The sequence below is a fragment of the Harpegnathos saltator genome, unplaced genomic scaffold (assembly GCF_003227715.2).
Source record: "Harpegnathos saltator strain DR-91 unplaced genomic scaffold, Hsal_v8.6 scaffold111, whole genome shotgun sequence".
In the NCBI taxonomy this organism is placed as follows: Eukaryota; Metazoa; Arthropoda; class Insecta; order Hymenoptera; family Formicidae; genus Harpegnathos; species Harpegnathos saltator.
The window spans coordinates 858066-877642 of record NW_020229886.1 but is presented as its reverse complement, the minus strand read 5'-3'; the positions used below and the strand labels follow the sequence as shown (position 1 = coordinate 877642).

Below are 19577 nucleotides of genomic sequence, written 5' to 3'. Positions count from 1 at the left end.
GACGCCGGCCGAAGCACCAAACGTTCACGGACACGGAGTCGCTCGTTGTGTGCGCTACCCCTCACGCGCTGTGCTATGCTACCGGATTGCGTTTCTGGCATCACTGCTGGCACGGGCTATATATGGTGAGAACTGTAACAAAAAAAATTGCTGTGACATTTTGCCTTTTACATATCTCATGTGCTTGTTTTGCAGACGCTGTAATGAAAATTATATTTCATTCTTGTTGTATATCTATGGAATCCAATATTCTAACGACAGTAATAATATACTGTTACTTGAGTATGTAGAGTAACTTTACCTAAAGCGCACGTCTTGTCCGGCCTCTCCAGACTCCGTCATGTACACAATACAGAACCACCATGCCGCTACGGAGCTAGTTCATAGTTCATAGTTCAATAAATGACTCCGAGCAGAACAGTTCTACTCCAACGCCAGTCATCGCCACGCTTGGAGCCTCATCAACCAGAACCAACTTTAACGCATATAAATACGTAACCACAGTATAAGCAGAGAGAAACCTGAGAGCGGCCATCAGGCCGGTTACGCTGGGACGCTTTTGCCGACGTGCCCCTGAGAAAATGTGTGCACACTACGTTCTGACGATAACGTACACGATTCTTGCTCACTCTACTTTTTTAAAGCAGAGAAAAGAAGGAGAAGTGTCATGTACTGCTTTTAGCCGAGCCCAATGCGAGCCGCGAGGCACCCTCTGTAGAACCGTGCACATGAACTACGATGCCACGACCAGAGCTGCCAGATTGTGTGTGACTTGATATGACTGATCCATAACCTTAAGAACAAGGTCAAGGTTGAAAACGTCATATCCGAACGTAAAATTTTTCAATCTTGACATTTTTAGGTCAAAAAAAAGTATGGATTATCTGTCCTAAAAAATTCCGGTTTGTCCTTAATAATAATCTTAACTCATGACCTTGAGAATAAGGGCAAGATCATGGCTGAATGTCCCTCGTTGACTTCTACATTCTTATTCTTATGCGTAACATTGCTCCCTAGCAGGTTCATTTTCGAAGATATTCGCGTTTTCAGCCTAAAACAGGCTTAGACCTTTATGTGACCTTCAGAAGTCAAATTTGGCAGTGTTCAAGGTCATATCCAAACGTAAAAATTTCCGCTCTTTTAATTTCTGGTGTCAAAAGTATGGGGTCCCATTTAAAAAAATTGACCTGACCTTGAAATGACCTTCAATGTCATTGTCAAGGTCAAATCCAAGGTCACCGTCAGATAGCCAGGAAAAAATCATAAAAACCCAGTACTTCTCATTTTTCTAGAACTCATATTTTTCAAGTTATTCTGCTCTTCCGGGACTTTTATAACACCCTATATATATATATATATATAACACCCTATATATAACACCCTATATATATATGTATTAAACACGTAAACATATATATTTTACAGTGATTATTAAACGAGAAAACAATTTTAATGATACTGTAACGCCGCAGCTGATTTCTTATATAGCGACGGGCCTGAGTGCACCACGATCGTCGCCCCGGCCGCTGAGCGCGGAGCGGTGCGAGGGGGACGGTAGGCGTCACCTACTGAATTTCGACCGAAATGTGCAGATCGTGGCCAGCTCTGGTGTAACCAATCAGAGGCGTTCCGCGCTTTCTATTACGCTGAATTGAATGTTTTTAGTGCACATGGAACATAAAACGGCAGCAACGTATCGCATACAACCAATGATATCTTGCTATTCTCTTAGAACATTCCAACAGAACATTCCAACAGAAATTCTAAATGTTACAATTCATTGGTTACGCGAATATGTACTACGCAAATTTTTTGTCCATGTGAACGATGAGATTTGAATGTCACGTAAAGTCATATATTTATAATACTACATTTCATATAATATACAAAATGATACATGTTCAGTTGGAATACTTATACCCACAGTAGCTACATTACTTTCGTCAAGATTTGTTGCATGTATGTTTTCATCATATTGCTTGAAGCATTAGTGTTCTAAAATTTTTTGATCCGCAAGCCAACAGCACACCGCAATATCCACATTTAATTTGCTGCAAAGAATAATAACTGCTGTTAAATAATGACAAACATTATTTTACTTTTATAAAGAGTATTTAAAATTTTATTTAATTGCATATTATATTTTACATTAGAAACTAGAACTAAAGAAAGATGCATAATAAACATAACCTATAAAATACATAAAACAAAATAAGAAAAAAGAAAGATATATAGAGAATTAAGATAAAATAAAATACAGAAAATGAAACAACTGTACAAATGTTTTTGTCGTAATTTTGACGAATAATAATATCTAAAGAATAACTTACAAATGCCTCCATGTCGGCTATACCGCTTTACGCGCAATAAACTCGCGTAATACGCAACTTTCTTGACAAGGGCGTAACAGAAAACGCGGAATGTCTCTGATTGGTTACACGATACGCATTACGCGGAAAATATCGGTCTATGGGATTGCAGCCTTATTCTAACATTTGTAGAATTATTTCTAAATGACAGCGTAGCGCAGCAGACTAGGCGCGGCACTGGTTCTCGCCAGGTTGCCTGTTCGCGCTTAGCTCTTGTTATTCTTTTTTTAATTTATGTTTTTTTATTCTTACGAATAAAAATATATATATTCCAGAAGAATAGGAAGATAAATTCATTATACAAATAACCTATATTCTATGACGGCGACCCAGGCCCATTCCTGGCGCGCCGTCTATGAATAAAATATAAACTTACATATCAAAAAACTTGGCATCGCTAGAGCGAATAATAATTATTAGGAGTACAAATAAGTTTCCGCTGTTTGACAAAAGATGGCTTCACCAGAAGCTTATGTTGAAATTGTCAGATGTAAAACGTAATATCGTAAGTTTGGACATCTGGTAACAACATAATCTTGAAGTATTAGTGACTCCGTATCAGCATCACATAATTTTTTTCGTGCGAAAATGTCAAGTTTTGTGCCGAATAAGCGTCATTTGCGGGAACTTTTGATTTACTTCTTTAATTTGAAGAAATCTGCAGCTGAGGTGCATCGATTGCTTGTAGAAGTATATACTTGTAGAAGCATATGAGACTGCTTTAAGTGAGAGAAGTTGTCGTGAGTGGTTTCAAAAGTTTAAAAACGGTGAGTTTGACGTGGAAGACAAAGAACGTAGTAGAAGGCCGAAAGTATACGAAGACACGGAATTGGAAGCATTATTGGAAGATTCGTGCCAAACGCAAGAAGAACTTGCACTTACTCAGTGCAAGTGACTCAACAAGCAATTTCACATCGTTTAAAATCGTTGGGAATGATTCAAAAACAAGGAAATTGGGTTCCATATGAACTGAAGCCGAGAGACGTTGAACGCCGATTTTGCATGTGTGAAATGCTGCTTGCCAGGCATAAAAGAAAGGGTTTTTTGCATCGTATAGTCACTGATGATGAAAAATGGATCCACTACGATAACCCAAAGAAGAGAAAATCATGGGGACTACCTGGCCATGCTTCAACATCGACAGCCAAACTGAATATTCATGGAAAAAAACTCATGCTGTGTATTTGGTGGGATCAGCTTGGTGTCGTGTATTATGAGTTGCTCAAACCGAGCGAAACCATTACTGGAGCTCTCTACCGAACATAATTAATGAGATTGAGCCGAGTACTCAAGGAAAAACGCGCCCATTACTACTCCAGACACAACAAAATTATTCTCTTACATGACAACGCTCGGCCATATGTTGCAAAACCGGTCAAAACCTATTTGGAAACACTTAATTGGGAAGTCCTACCCCACTCGCCGTATTCACCAGACATTGCCCCTTCCGATTATCACTTGTTCCGGTCGATGGCACATGGCCTGTCTAAGCAGCGCTTTACATCATATGAAGATACTAAAAATTGGGTCGATTCGTGGATAGCCTCAAAAGATAAAGAGTTCTTCCGACGAGGTATCCGAATGCTGCCAGAAAGATGGGGAAAAGTAGTGGCTAGTGATGAACAATACTTTGAATAAAACATAATGTACCGTTCTTTCACAATAAATTCCTAATTTTTGATAGAAAACGGCGTAAACTTATTTGTACTCCTAATAATTAAATTGATTCTTTCTTTCGACATCTTAGGATATTATTCGGTCGGCCTGGGTGGGCACTGGCCCTCCTGAAAATACGCTACCCCACTTTTTGGCCCACGCTAAAATTTTGAAAAATTTTAGCATAGTTATGCTGTCCTATTCTGTCTAAGTTTTCAGCGTTTTATATGAAATTATTTTTATAATTAAAATTCTATAATTAATTTTAAATTCTATCTTCATAGTTAATTTCTCCCAGAGACAAAGCGCGACGGTTAGAAACATTAACCTATTAACGCCCAAAAATCCTAAAACATTAGCCTTACTTTGCAATTGTATTTTATGTAGAGAAACATATTATATAAGGTTGGAGTAGCATTTCCTTATGTTTTCGGGGTTGTTTTACAAGATTCCGGCATCAGAATTTATTTAGATTTACAATAAAATCCAATATGGTGGAATTTTTGGAAAAAAAGTGAAAAATCGACAATTTTATTTTTTATAAGCTTGATTTTGTATCAAAAACGTTACTTTGATACAGATAAAAGTGTCACATCTTGTCACAAAAATGTTGAACTTTCAAGGTATGCATTGGTGAAAATGTGAATTCAAGATGGCTGTCTCAAAATGGTGGTTTGAGCGAAAAAAACTTAAAAAATAATGTATTTTTAGAATAACTTCGCAAAATCCTAATATTTAGCATCAATTTATTATCCACGGTACTGATTTTAAGATATTTGCTGACAACTAATTCATATTAGAGAATTTCAAAATGGCGGATCCAAGATGGTGACTAAAAGGCAAGAATAATTGTGAAAATTTCCCGATTTTCATGAATTTTCTTCTATTATTTTCATATTCATGAATTATTTTCGAGACGTACACACACACATATACAGGGTGGATAATTATAAAATTACAAACTTTATAAAAAACATAAAAAACATCGAGATAAGTACAACGGACGGGAATATAGAAATCAACTATGTAAAGTTTTGAGAAAAATTATTAAATAAATGAGCGAATAAATGCGCAATGGTCGGACATTGCGGGCCTGCTACTCCACAGCTTGGATCGGATTGACAGGCAACAACGGTGCGTACCGGTCCACTGTTGTTGTCTGCCAATCCGGCCCAAGCGTGCGGAATAGCATGCCTGCGATGCCCACAACATATGCTCACTGAGCGTTGAATGTTCAACATTTTTTAGACAAGATATGATACTAGTGTTTGTATCAAAGTAACGTTTTTGATACAAAATCAAGCTTATAAAAAATAAAATTGTCGATTTTTCACGTCTTTTTTCCAAAAATTCCACCATATTGGATTTTATTGTGAATCTAAACAAATTCTGATGCCGGAATCTTGTAAAACGACCCCGAAAACATAAGAAAATGCTATTCCAACCTTATATAATATGTTTCTCTACATAAAATATAGTTGCAAAATAAGGCTAATATTTTAGAACTTTTGGGCGTTAATGGGTTAAAATGAATGATAAAATAATATATAATATATAATAAAAATAGTTCACCCATATAAACGCTGGTCTACATGTGGCTCACCCGTATGAATAGTTCTGGCGCCGCTGATTTTATTGCATGTAATATTTTTTTATATTTTATTGAATGTCATATTTATGTTCAAGTCAATATTTTATTGGATATAACATTTTGAATGTCAAATATGATATAAATAATGTACAAATTTTCATTTTTATTTTGGCGCAACTTTTTGATATCACAACTTACAAAAAAATTGATTTAAAAGGGGATTCTCAACAGGTCTTAAAGGATAGCAACCTTTGACTTTGAGAGACCACCAGCTTGTACCACTAGGTACAAGTAACAATGTCTCTCCCTATAGTCGCCGTGCGCTCGAGATAGCACTAGAGATGTCGTTTCCGAACGACATCTCTTAACATTAGGGAGAGGAGAGTGTCGTGAGCGTGCAGCGTCAGGTAGCTCAGTGGTTTAGAGCAGTCACCCGGCAAGCGAAATACCCGGGTTCGATTCCCGGTCTAGCGAATACCGCGCTCTCGATATTTTTCTCTCTTCGGAACAAAAATAAGATGCAGGTCCCGAACGCACGGCATCCCGTCGCCACCTAGTACGCTCTTCTTCTTTCATAAAAATAAAGGTGATATTAAGGATTTTTTATTCAAAAACTATTTATTGAAATTACTTACACCTTTTTATATGATGAAATAGATGTTTAAAAAAGTAGAAGATAATTTTTGTAATGCAATATATATATATATATTTATATTTAGATATAGAAGCATGCTTCTAACCACTTCAGCAATGCAGGCACCAAATGGTGGAACATCTAGCTCCGACTATAGTAGTCTGAAACAAGCAAAACAAATTTGTTTATTTTACATCAAAACATAGCGACTATACCTAATATAATGTAAAAAAAAGTTGAAATTGATAAAATTGTAGCATACAGAGAAAAAGGTACGATTTTTCTATAAAAATCCATTTTGATCAAGCTATAAAAGTTATTTAAATTAAAAATATTGTTGCTATGACAAGTACAGTCGCTGAAAAAAACAATTTTTTAGAAACACACGTCAGGAGAACGCGATAGGTTAAGTAGTTTTTCAGCTCCGTTCCACCAGTTTAAAAAAAGTCGTTCTGAGAAAAACCTGTTTAAAGTTTTCGCTCAGGAAAAACATTAGTATTTAAATACTTACAGTTACTTTGAGCTAATCAGCAATTCCAAGGCCGTATAGTTATAGAAACCTTCCGATTCTTCGAAAAACTGCTGTTGTTCGATTTGCTGCAGTCTACGAGCAGCACGAGCTTCTTTGCTGCTGCTGATGCTGGCTCGCTCTAAGCGCTTGATTCGCGCGGCATCGTATGAATCGGCGTATTTTTTATATTGTGATCCAATTTTTATTTCCAAGACATCCATCAACTTTAGAATGGCAAAATAGCCTTCGTTGAATAAGCCCGCGGCAATATAAGCTGCGATTTCAACGGTTTTTATGCCTGATGCTGCACTCCTTATGAATGTTTGAAGGCTAAGTGTCAAACGATTGAGTTAAAACTCTCGTTTACGTTTTGCGTATGCCCTCTCTTCACTAGCTCAGGTTTCAACAAATCTTCATATACAGGGTGCACGATTTATCTGAAGACATTGAAATATCTCGAGAACTATGCATTGGATAAAAAAAAGTGGTTAATGAAAGTTGTTAGTCTCGAAGGAGGACATCCAATGATACCAAACTCGACCTCCCACCCCACCCCCTAGGGGTGGGGGTTGGGGGCAACTTTGAAATCTTAAATGGAAACCCCCATTTTTTATTGCAGATACGGATTCTACGCCATAAAATACGTAAATTTTGTCCGAAACTTTTTTTTTTATTCGTGATAGATGGCGCTGTAATCGCAAAAAATTATATTTTCCGCAATTCTCCAGAAATGATCATTGGGTTGAGAAATAAAAAATACCTGTTCAATATTTTTAAAGAACATAATAAAAGTTATCCCCCCCCATCCTCTCGGGGGGATATAGATAACTATCGATTTATATAAAAAAATGGGCTTTTTTAACCGGTTACACGAGAATCCTCTTTTAAACGGATTTTTGTACTATATGATTTTTTGTAATATATTCTTCATTAAAATTTTAACTTTTTGTAATACAGGGTGCGTATGGTATTTGAGGACAAATTGACATTAAAACTAATTTGTTCATATTTTTTGCAAAATTTATTATAATTCTATGAAATTTTTACACGACGTTAATTGACTCCTAGACTATACAATTACTCAATAAAATCCCCATTAACGGCAATAACGGACTCAATCCGAGGTCGGAAACAATTATATGCCCGAATCAAATGCTCTTTGTTCATTTTGATCATTATTGTTGTTATAGCATCCTTCAGTGATAAAATATTATTATGAAGATGTTTATTGGCCTCCCGCTCAACTACACCCCATACGTAATAATCCAGAGCATTAAGGTCTGGGGAGCTAGGTGGCCATAAGTTTGGGGTAATGTGGCCATAGAAATTTTCGGTCATCCAATCTTGTGTCGTCATGGCTTTGTGTGAAGGAGCACAGTCTTGCTGGAATATATATGGTCTGTCCCCACGTACACTATCAATCTAGGATTTCACAACTGTTTCTAAAACCTCGATGTAGGCGGCAGCATTCACCCAAAGCCCCTGACGAAAGAAGTGGGGTGGCATAACATGTCCTTCGTTGTTCACAACTCCTAAAACCATGACAGTTGCTGGAAACTTCGTGTGCATAACACGGGGAACCTCTGTAGGATGTGAGCATAACTACCTGTCACTTCTCCTATTGATTTTTTGGTCTTGGTCGAAATTTTTTTCGTCAGAAAAAAATCACAACATGTTAGGAACTTCAGGGTGCTTAAACTTGTTCAAAAGACGTTTTTCTCGGATAAGTCTCTATTCCCGAGTTTGTGCCGACATAAACTGTCCTCTGCGCATAACGTAGGACGTATAGCAGAGGTCTTCGTGGACAACTCGACGGATTAGGCTCTCAGAGACATTCAGGTCCCTCGCAATGGCCCTCATGGACTTTGAAGGGCTTTCGTCAACGATTTCTTGCACTTGTTGGACAAATTGTGTATTTTTAGTAGTGTCCGAACGTTCCTCATGTTTTTTGCGTTTTGCAATAGTTTCTACATCGCCAGCTAATGCTTCCAATTCACGACGAACCTTATCTACGAATGATCGGGCGCAATTGAGAAAATTGGAGATTTCTAAATCGGTTTCGCGCATATAGCGACGATAACTGCATGTCTCTTCATTTCTTGCGTTATTTTATAGTCCTCTATTCATGATCTGACAAGAAAAAAACAAACAAAATTGTTCTCCAGAAATTACATTCACATATATGAGTGTCCTCAAATACCGTACGCACCCTGTATATTTAACTAATAAACATTTTCACCTAGCGCATGTACTTGGCACCAGTTTTTTATTTTTTTTAGAAAGATAAGTTTTTTTAGGATTATATCACTCCTTTTTTTACCATATTATATACATATTATATACATTGGTATATATATTAATGCAGATTAATATTATCAATATTATTTTATCTATATAGGATATCTGTAAAGTCCGACCCCACCCCTGGATCTCGGAAACGGCCCTGGATATAGAAAAATATTTCAGACAAAAGTTGTAGGATATTGAGGAGGACATATGATAAAAATATGGACTTGACCTTGAGTGACTTTATCAAGGCCAGATCAATGCGATCGATGTTTTCTTAAATAGAACCTCCTATTTTTTATTGCATCTTTTTGTAGCCCTTGTCTAGACGTTTTCAAAACACTACCTATTTTTGTTTTTTGCGCAAGCCATTCCCAAGATATGAAGTTTCAAAGTTGACATACCGCCGGCATTCGCATTATCCAAGGTGTACGTACCGCGTGGAGATTGCACGGTCCGATTTACGCCTCTTCTGTGTGCGCGCGCGCGCGCGTGTGACAGTAGAGATAAGGACCCCACGATTTCAGTGCCCCCGGTGCTCATTTTGCAGTAACGGCAAGAAAATAACTAATATAAGGGGAAAGAGAAGAAGAATGATGGAGAGAGACAGTGAGAGAGAGAGAGAGAGAGAGAGAGAGAGAGAGAGAGAGAGAGAGAGAGAGAGAGAGAGAGAGAGAGAGAGAGAGAGAGAGAGAGGAGAGAATTTTGACTGAAGAAACACATACACACAAAATTGGCCCTTTTTAGGGCCACAACACACGCACACACACAGTGGAAAGAGTTTGGAGTCAAAAAATACTACGGGAGTGACGAACCGTGGGGTGCTTATCTCTACTGTGACACACACACGCACACATACATAAGAGGCATAAGTCGGACCGTGCAACCTCCACGCAGTACACCTTGGGTAATGCGAATGCCGGCGGTATGTCAACTTTGAAGCTTCATATCTTGGGAATGGCTTAAAAAAACAAAAATAGGCAGTATTTTGAAAATGTCTCGACAAGGACTACAAGAATATGTGATAAAAAATAGGAGGTTCCATTTAAGGAAACATCGATCACATTAACCTGGCCTTGATAAAATCACTCAAGGTCAAGTCCATATTTTTATCATGTATCCCTCTCAATATTCTACAACTTTTGTCTGAAACATTTTTCCATATTTAAAACCGTTTTCGAGATCCAGGGGTGGGATAGGATTTTACAAATATCCTGTATATACGATATAATATATAATTTATATATTATTTATATTTTATTTATAATATATAATTTATATTTTAATCAATCAAATTTTGAAATCTACAATATTGCAAATTTATATTATTAATATTAATTGCAATATTATAAATATTGATATTTATTTTATTAAAATATATAATTCACATATTATGTTATATAGAGAACAAACACTGAAACATTGAATATGAGTATAATAAAATTTAACTGCACATTAAATAGGAAACAATTAAAATATAGGGTTTTAAAATTTTTCTGGAATGAAAAATATAATACCCTTCTTTGAAAATATGGAAATCTTTTTCAGAAATATAGATATTCATGATTGAAAAGTCGCTTTTATCGAGTAAATCACTAGATATATAAATAACAAATTTTACAATTATTATCAATAAAAAGTTACAGAAAGAGATTAATTTTTACTTCACATTAGGCTTAATTGATAGCTTAGAGTTGAGTTATATGACGTATTTTTATTTTTGCTCTATGTATTCTAGAAGCTGAGATATTACGATGTATAGTTTCAATATGAAAATTTTTAAGTAAGAAATGTCGTCATTGGTTGTCCTTTTCGAATTTCTAACACAAGACAGTATCAGTAGCGCTTGCAATCGATAACGCGCGAAAAGTATATACTCTTACAGTCGATAATGCGCGAAAAACGTATATATAAAGAATCGCGTTTCAATTGTTTATTACATGTTATTCGTACAAGACATATTGCTATAAAAAACTACCTGTATTAGCTGAGTTTCGTAAAGCATTTATGTACTAACTAACATAACGTCAGCGCTTTCGAGAACTCAGCCAATTAAATAATAAAATAATTAACATACTTACGATATTATAATAATTTCGACTGTGTGCGTCTCAACAAATCCACAAATTCGATACATTGATAGTCACTAAACATATCAAGAGTAATAGACTATGAAACGCCATGACATACTATGATATGCAATAAACAATTAAAATGCGATTTTTTATGTACACTGGAGAGCAAAACGGTTTCGACAGTTTTTTTTTCTAGTGACATGGGTAATCCGTATAATTGTGAATTTGAGGATCACTACTTAACCAAACTGCACAAAATAAGCGCAATCATCCGCAAGCGTACACACTTTTCGTATGTATGTTATCGACTGCAAATGTACTAATACTATCTTATGTTAGGAATCATTATTTATCATTTATCACTTTATATATACAAGATATATATGCTATTGGATTGGAAGAAAATATCACCGATTAATTAAATCTGGAGACAAATCACATTTCCTTATTGTTACATGATCCTTATGAAGAAAGCGACGAAGAGTCCGAGTTGAGATCTATGATCATTGATGTAGACTTAGCTCATATAGCATTCGGTAATATTCAGAAGTATTACAGTCAGAAAAGATCGGCGGCTAAGAAAGAGTAGAAAACGATAGAGTCGCACGAGGAAGCCATGAAATCGGCAGAGAAAAAAATGAAGCAAACATTAAAAGAAGTTCAAACTATACACAGCATCATTAAGTTAAGAAAAGTGTACTGGAGAAGTGTACTGGAGGTGTACTTGAGAAATTTTATTGGTTTATTACATCTGAGAATTATTTAGGTAAATTTTTCCTCCCAACACATCAGTGTCAAAATTTAATTTACCGTAACCCAGTAAGCAAAATGCTAGCAGAATGCGCGCAGATTGGTGCCAATTTCGATCAGATCCCCACATCAAAACCATAGCCATTTGTGTCTTCATTAGGCTCGTGTTTTGTCGACAGGACCTGCGTGACAGGCCGTGCGAGCAAATTGTCGGCAGAAACCGCGTAAGTCCTGCTGCGAAACTACGTGCAGAGTCTGCGCGCAGAGTTTGCTCGGTTTCTACCGCCAATCTGCCGCCAATCAAATTACTGCAAGTCTTGCGCGGTTTTTGCTACAAATCTGTCGTCAAATATCCGACAACAGGATTTGGCGCATATTTGACTGCAGATTGATGACATAATTTGATATAACAGATTCTGCGTTAAATTTGTTGCCTATTTGCCATCAAACTATGATAGCAGGCTTTGCTCGAAATCTGCTCGCATAGGTTTGGCTATCTGGGTAACGTAAATATGCAATGATTGGCGGAAGAGATCAGCAGCGGAACGAGTTGATAGTGAAGAGATAGCAGAAGAGGACAGAAGATCTATTAGATAAATCGGAAAGTTCCGTCCGTTTAGCGACAAGTAGCTATAGCTAGAACTGTCGTTAACCTATAATGTCTAAACGAAGTTTAATAGTTAATTATTTTGACATCTGTCAATAACATTCTGTACATAAAAGTATATGTTTGCATCAATAACATTGTTTTTCATTGCATCGAAAATGTCGAAATTTGAGCCAAATAAGCGTCATTTGCTCGAAGTAATCTTTTGCTTCAATTGGAAGAAAACTGCAGCTGAAACTCATCGAATGCTTGTAGAAGTTTATGGTAATAATGCTCCTTCCGATAAAACATGCAGAAAATGGTTTCGACGCTTTAAAATTGGTGATTTTGATGTAGAGGACAAAGAGCGTTCTGGACGGCCAAGAGTATTCGAACACGAAGAATTGCAGGTATTGGTGGACGAAGACCCATGTCAAATACAAAAGCAACTTGCAGAAACATTAAATTGTGCTCAATCTGTCATTTCCGATCGTTTGAGAGCCTTAGGAAAGGTTTACAAGGAAGGAAAATGGATCCCGTATGAACTGAAACCAAGAGACATTGAAAGGCGAAAAACCACCTGCTGAAATTTTGCTCGCTAGGCAACACAGAAAGGGGTTTTCACATCGTACCATCACTGGAGATGAAAAATGGATTTATTTTGACAATTCTAAACGTCGGAAAACTATTTGCGATCCTGGCCAACCTTCAACATCGACGCCAAAGTGGAATATTCACGGAAAGAAGGTAATGCTGTATTTGGTGGGATCAGAAGGGTGTGCTGTACCATAAACTGTTGAAAAGTGGTCAAACAGTCACAGGGGATCTCTGCAGAGAACAAATGATCCGTTTGAGCCGAGCATTGCACGAGAAACGACGAGAATATGAAACGAGACAGCATAAAGTGATTTTGCTTCATGACAACGCTTGGCCTTACGTCACAAAATCTGTCAAGGAAACATTAGAAGCATTTCGCTGGGAAGTGTTACCCCATGCGGCTTATTCACCAGACTGTGCCCCTTCCGACTATTACTTGTTTCGGTCGATGGCACACGCACTTGCTGAGGAATGCTTCAATTCTTATGAAAACGTCGAAAAATAGGTTTCTGACTGGATAACCTCCAAAGATGAGTCATTCTTTCGCCGCGGAATTCGCTTACTGACCGAAAGATGGGGAAATGTCATCGCTAACGATGGACAATACTTTGATTGATGTACTGTTTTATTTCGTTTCTTAAATAAAGGCATACGTTTTGCAAGAAAATGGACGGAACTTTCCGATTGACCTAATACTTTCTGTGATGTAGATTTAGTAGAAATCTTTTGAATGGATGTGTTTTTCAACCCTAATTTTCCATTTGATTTGTGATGTAGTTTTTTTTTAACCAGTTATTAATATGTCTTTAAATTTTTCATAACATGGTGTTTCATTAAATTTCATGCTGCTTAATAAAGTCATAAATTTATGTATAAATTGTGGAACTGATCCAGGAAAACATTTGTCCAAAAAATTACTTATATTTCCGAAAGCTTTTTCCATTTCTTTCTGAATATTAACTTTATCAGACAATTTTTCCCACCGAAATGAACCACAGCCAAAGAATCATATTGTAAAACAAAATTTCAATATCACTATGCACTATTGGCACTAAAAGAAGAGATATGCATTTAGAATATGTTATTTTTCTAGTTAAGATTCAAGAAGGAACATATATTGCAATTAGAATTTTCCTCAATTGTTACCTCCCATATGAGCATCTCTGCTTGTATATTGTAAAGTTCCATTATGTGCCTTTTTTAGATCCACTTTTAATTCAGTGCTTGTTGTACAACGAGAAGCTAAGCTAAAATCCACTAAATAAACTTGATTGTAGGATTTAAATCTATTAACAAGTTTTCACCTTTATATCAGCATGCACATAACTTTACTAATATATCTATCAAGGAATTCATTAAAATATTGCCATGTAAATTATAACTTATCAAAATATAACAAGTTATGGGTATAAAATAAATATAAGCTTTAGTCATCTTACTATTCGCAAAGCTAGTTCATATACTGTATATTCTAGAAATTGTTTATTTACCTCAAAAATTTTCCACAAATCTGTTCTATATCAATCTATTACTAAAAATCGATATTTTGTATTTCTATATTCATGACTTCCAGAAGCAATGTATTTTTAAATTACATCATACATTACATCATCATATTACATTACATCATACATTAAATAATAAAATAAGGTAATTATGAAAAATACGGACCTTCTCATTAATTTCGCCGAAACTTTGCACAATTGTGTATTTTGATGCGTAGAACACGATTTTGAAAGAAAAAAGTGTCGCTCTCAAACGAATCGAAAGTTATGAAGTGATAAAAAATGGCTTAGTTTCCACCGAAAAATTACTTCGCATCTGTTGCGACGTAGAACCAAATTGTGGCAACCAACTTGTCCAATCCTCTAAATTCTGGTGATACTAAATGGCAACTCTGGACAGCACCAATTAGAGGGAGAGTGAGATTTCATTCCATATACTTACAAAAAACGAAAGAAAGAAACGGAGACGGTTATTGTACAAAGGCGAGATAAGACGCGAGTTGTCTGGCTGTGATAGAGTATTATTTAAGACTGTGTTAAATAAAGTATATGTTAATTACGTTTATTACGTTTATTACGATAAAAAGAGTCCGTATTATTCCGCACGGAGATCTTCGTATCTAGAGTAACCCTGACTGCACCGTACGTGGCAAGCACGTCGCTACAACGTAATGATATCACAGCGACATGCTTGCCATGTTCTTGCCACGTCTATGCAGACAGGGAAGGGACAGTACCCGAAAAATACGAAACGTAACGAACACGCCTTGTGGCGATATCTGCTATATACTTCGCATCTGTTGCGGCGTAAGACAAAATTTAAGCCGATGGAAACGCGTCACAATAAGATCGGGAGTAACATGAGCTTCACTCCCGCTTCGATCCATAAGTTTTATCGGAGTGGCAACGAATTGATATTCAAATTTAATCGATGGAAACGGTTGAAACTGATTGGAAGTACATAGTACTAACTTTTCTTAATCACTAGAGAAATTGGTGACGACTACAAAGTAACTTCATATAATTTAAAGTGCAAGCATTCCTTTATGAAACATGATTGCCATGACTTATCTCACATTATTAAAATTATTCAGGTAAGCAGTTACATTTATAGAAAATAAATGTCAACAACAAGATGTTCCGAACAAGAAATATATGGTCATTTAAGTTGGCTCTACTGAAATATCAATTCTTATTGGGTCTTCCTCATTTCTGCTCTGCTTCCACTGGAAACAGTACCCTAATTCGAACCTGCACCGAAGTAGAATTACGATGGAAACCAAACCAATGGTTGCGTCAGAGAGAAGAAGGAGAGGTGTCATAGGCTGGTATTCATAGTCAGGTCTTATATTTAAGACCGTCTTAAGTTCACTTTCAGATACTCTATAGCCAATGAAATGCTTTGTACAGAGTTTGAAAATAAACTTAAGACGGTCTTAAATATAAGATCCGACTATGAATACCGGCCATAGGCCGCTTTTAGCCGAGCCTAAAGTCACTAGATATATAAAGTACCACAATCGTCCTCCATTTTGGGGCCAAGGCAAGCGCGGGCATTCAAATCATATATTCGTTATAAACATTATTATGTGTATTATATATATAAAGCGATACATAGTTAAGTAATATATGCCATTATTTCTCATGAATATTCAAATTTAAAAGTTCTAAGCTATTTTGTTGAAAGAGATAATGATTTATAATGACTTTCTAACTTATGATATAGTGCATCTTTATAGCTAAGCCTTAAATAAAAATTCTGTTAAAGTAAAGTTTACTTGAAATTCATCGAAAAGAATAATTATTATCTATTTAGATCTCCAAAACATAGTGTACAAAAAAGCTTTATTTTGATCACTTATATCTCGTAAAGTATTGAAGAACTTAACATTTTCGTTCGGGACTTTTGTACTTACATTTTCATAAGAATAAACATTATATGCATAGTAGACGACAATTACTTAACATTCTGTAAATATGAATATAATTGTGCATGAGGAAAAAATCAATGATAATATTAAAATATATTTATTATTAATAATGTTTAACATTTGTAATAGCTGCTTTCATTCCAACACTTCGACTACTCTTATTAACTAAGGTAATAGTACTGTTATCTTTTTTCAATGAAAAGTGAGTTCTTGTTATCATAAATTTTTTTATAAGTTTATAAAATATATTATGATACTCCGGAATAGTTTTTGGACACAAGTGTAATAATTTATCTATAAACTCAGTAACATTTAAATTATTTGAGACTAAATGTATTTCATTGGATCGAAATAATAATTCGCACTTATACATTGTATTATACATTGTATTATACAGTTCCATGGTTGGAAAAAGTAATATATTTTCTTTATATTGTCGTAATTTAGTGAACGTACTTAGATTATTATTCGAATCATCTGCAGTGTTTGCAAGTGCATTAAAACAATGATCGCAATGCTTACAAGTTTTTTTAATTTTTGGTAATAAAGCACCTATTAAGTAATATAATGAGCTTTGTGTGTCATCGTTTAATCCAGATTCGTTTCCACTTAATGATCTAAATATTTCTTTATCCCATAAATTATTTTCCATATTCTCGAGATATTGTTCCTCAACAGACGTATGCTGAAAATCAACTTCTTTTATCTCTTTACAATATCGAATAAGATGTTCAGAGTCTTCAATGGAGTAATTGCCATGGTTAATGTGTGCATGAAATTGCGATAAACAAATCAGTCGTAATGCCTTTTTAAAATCATGTATATCGGGTACAACTTTTCTGCTTTGGATGACTGAAAATAAATATTCCAACGCATCCTACGTAAATCGTCCCAATAATAAATATTTAAAATTGTACCGATCTAAATATTCTGCTTGCAGATCTAAAACAGTCTACGTAAAAAGAATTAATCCGGTTTGAAAAGGTTTCCATGTTCCATTCTGTGTATTTCCAACAGTGATTCCTCGAATAATTTCTATAAAATCTTTCAAGAATGTTATATTATCGTCGTATATGTTTCCATTATAATGGGACAGTGCAAGTTTTTGATAGCGACTCGACATAAGTGTAAACCACTTATGCATAGTAGTGAGAAACCAGACAGTGGTACTATGTATATTTCTAATGTTACCTTTGTTTATATGGTAAGATATAGCTGCAGCAACACTATTATTTAATATTCCTACACTTAAGGCCACATTCATTTTATCGAAATGGGATGGGTATATAGCATTTTGTTTTAGATGCGGACACAGTTTTAACGTATCGTTTTAATCAAAGTTGTATATGTCGCGAATAGGAGTAATAGTTATTTCATTGTGCGGTAAATTGTATTGTTGAACTAATGTTGCATTTAAATAAAAAGTGTTTCCTGCTGTTAAAGAGCATGCAACATTTTTAAAGACGTGGACAGAATCTGGCATGATATATAATTTCTCTTTCTTATCACATGGATGTTGGATATAATTATTAACTGTGGTCCACTTTTTACCTGTAATATTCAAAATCTTCCACCAACTTCTGTTTAGCGCACTCATGGCGGAGATTACTACTTTAATGGTTAATCCAATAAAATGTGCTTTTTGAATAATTGTTTCAATCTCCTTAACCATTTCGTGTGGACAGAATGAATTTGCTGTAAATTTATAAGCAATTGTTTGTTTCCATTTAGTGGAAATACCGCATAGAATGAACACAAGACTATGTGTAGCTTGCTTGTTCGAACTATTAATTTCACCAGATAGTTTCATTGTGGATCGACCAATAACTGACGCACTGGAATTATCGTACTGCAAACCTGGCTTTATAGACATTTCATCAACCAACAATACTGCATGTCTCTCCTTCGGTTCAAATGTCTGTACCTGAAAATAAATTATGCTATAAACCAATATATATCTTACATTAAAGTTAGTTATGTATAGTAAATATATATACAGTAAAGACGTACACAATTACAAACTACATTCATAACCACATTCAAGCCTAATAAAAATATTTATACAACATAAAAATTACAGTGAACGAATGTCTTAGAATATTTATCATTTTATTAGATATCTTATGAATTTGTTCACTTTTGTGATTTTCGCTTTGCTCAAAGATCTTTCATTGACTCCCATATAAAATAAAAGTCCTAAAGATGTAAATATGTTCATAAAGCGTCAAAAGAATGTAAGACATTCTTTTGAATGTTTCTACATCTTTTAGACTATTATTTTAACTGGGTACAGTAATATATCATACAAACATTCAAATTCAACATATTAAACACATCCTCTAAAATACCTGACTTAAATATAAAGCCTTGTATACGGTGTTGCAGTGTACGAATACTTGGGTATGGTTTTGTCGGCGCACTTCCTCATATCCCTTCTGCCCACAAGCTATACAGGGTGTTATAAAAGTCACGGAAGAGCAGAATAACTTGAAAAATATGACTTCTAGAAAAAATACTAAGTATTGGGTTTTTATGATTTTTTCCTGGCTATCTGACGGTGACCTTGGATTTGACCTTGACAATGACCTTGAAGGTCATTTCAAGGTCAGGTCAATTTTTTTAAATAGGACTCCATACTTTTGACCCCAGAAATGAAAAGAGCGGAAAATTTTACGTTCGGATATGACCTTAAACACTGCCAAATTTGACCTCTGAAGGTCACATAAAGGTCTAAGCTTGTTTTAGGCTGAAAACGCGAATATCTTCGAAAATGCACCTGCTAGGGAGCAATGTTACGCATAAGAATAAGAATGTAGAGGTCAACGAGGGACATTCAGCCATGATCTTGCCCTTATTCTCAAGGTCATGAGTTAAGATTATTATTAAGGTCAAACCGGACTTTTTTAGGACTGAAAATCCATACTTTTGACCTAAAAGTGTCAAGAATGAAAAATTTTACGTTCGGATATGACGTTTTCTACCTTGATCTTGATCTCAAAATTATGCGTTTTACGTTACTTCTTCTGACCGTGAAGTCTACTGAAAGTAAAGCGTCTCGGAACACGGCCACTTAAGGCAAGGTGTCT

At 35.5% G+C, this 19577-nt stretch overlaps 1 protein-coding gene and 1 long non-coding RNA gene across 2 annotated transcripts; both read right to left on the bottom strand.

The window, feature by feature from the left end:
• Window positions 1-1454: 1454 nt before the first annotated feature.
• On the bottom strand, window positions 1455-15539 carry LOC105184292 (uncharacterized). The gene is made up of 4 exons (XR_849847.3): window positions 14727-15539; window positions 6762-7198; window positions 6252-6411; window positions 1455-2051 (listed from the first exon to the last, which is right to left on the bottom strand). It is a non-coding gene; the product is annotated as an uncharacterized LOC105184292 (long non-coding RNA).
• Window positions 15540-16585: 1046 nt separating this feature from the next.
• Window positions 16586-19080, bottom strand: LOC105184339 (uncharacterized). The gene is made up of 2 exons (XM_011143099.3): window positions 18840-19080; window positions 16586-18415 (listed from the first exon to the last, which is right to left on the bottom strand). The coding sequence occupies exon 2, from the start codon at window positions 18362-18364 to the stop codon at window positions 17822-17824; it is 543 nt and encodes a 180-aa protein (XP_011141401.2). The 5' UTR covers window positions 18365-18415; window positions 18840-19080; the 3' UTR covers window positions 16586-17821.
• Between the last annotated feature and the right edge of the window lie 497 nt (window positions 19081-19577).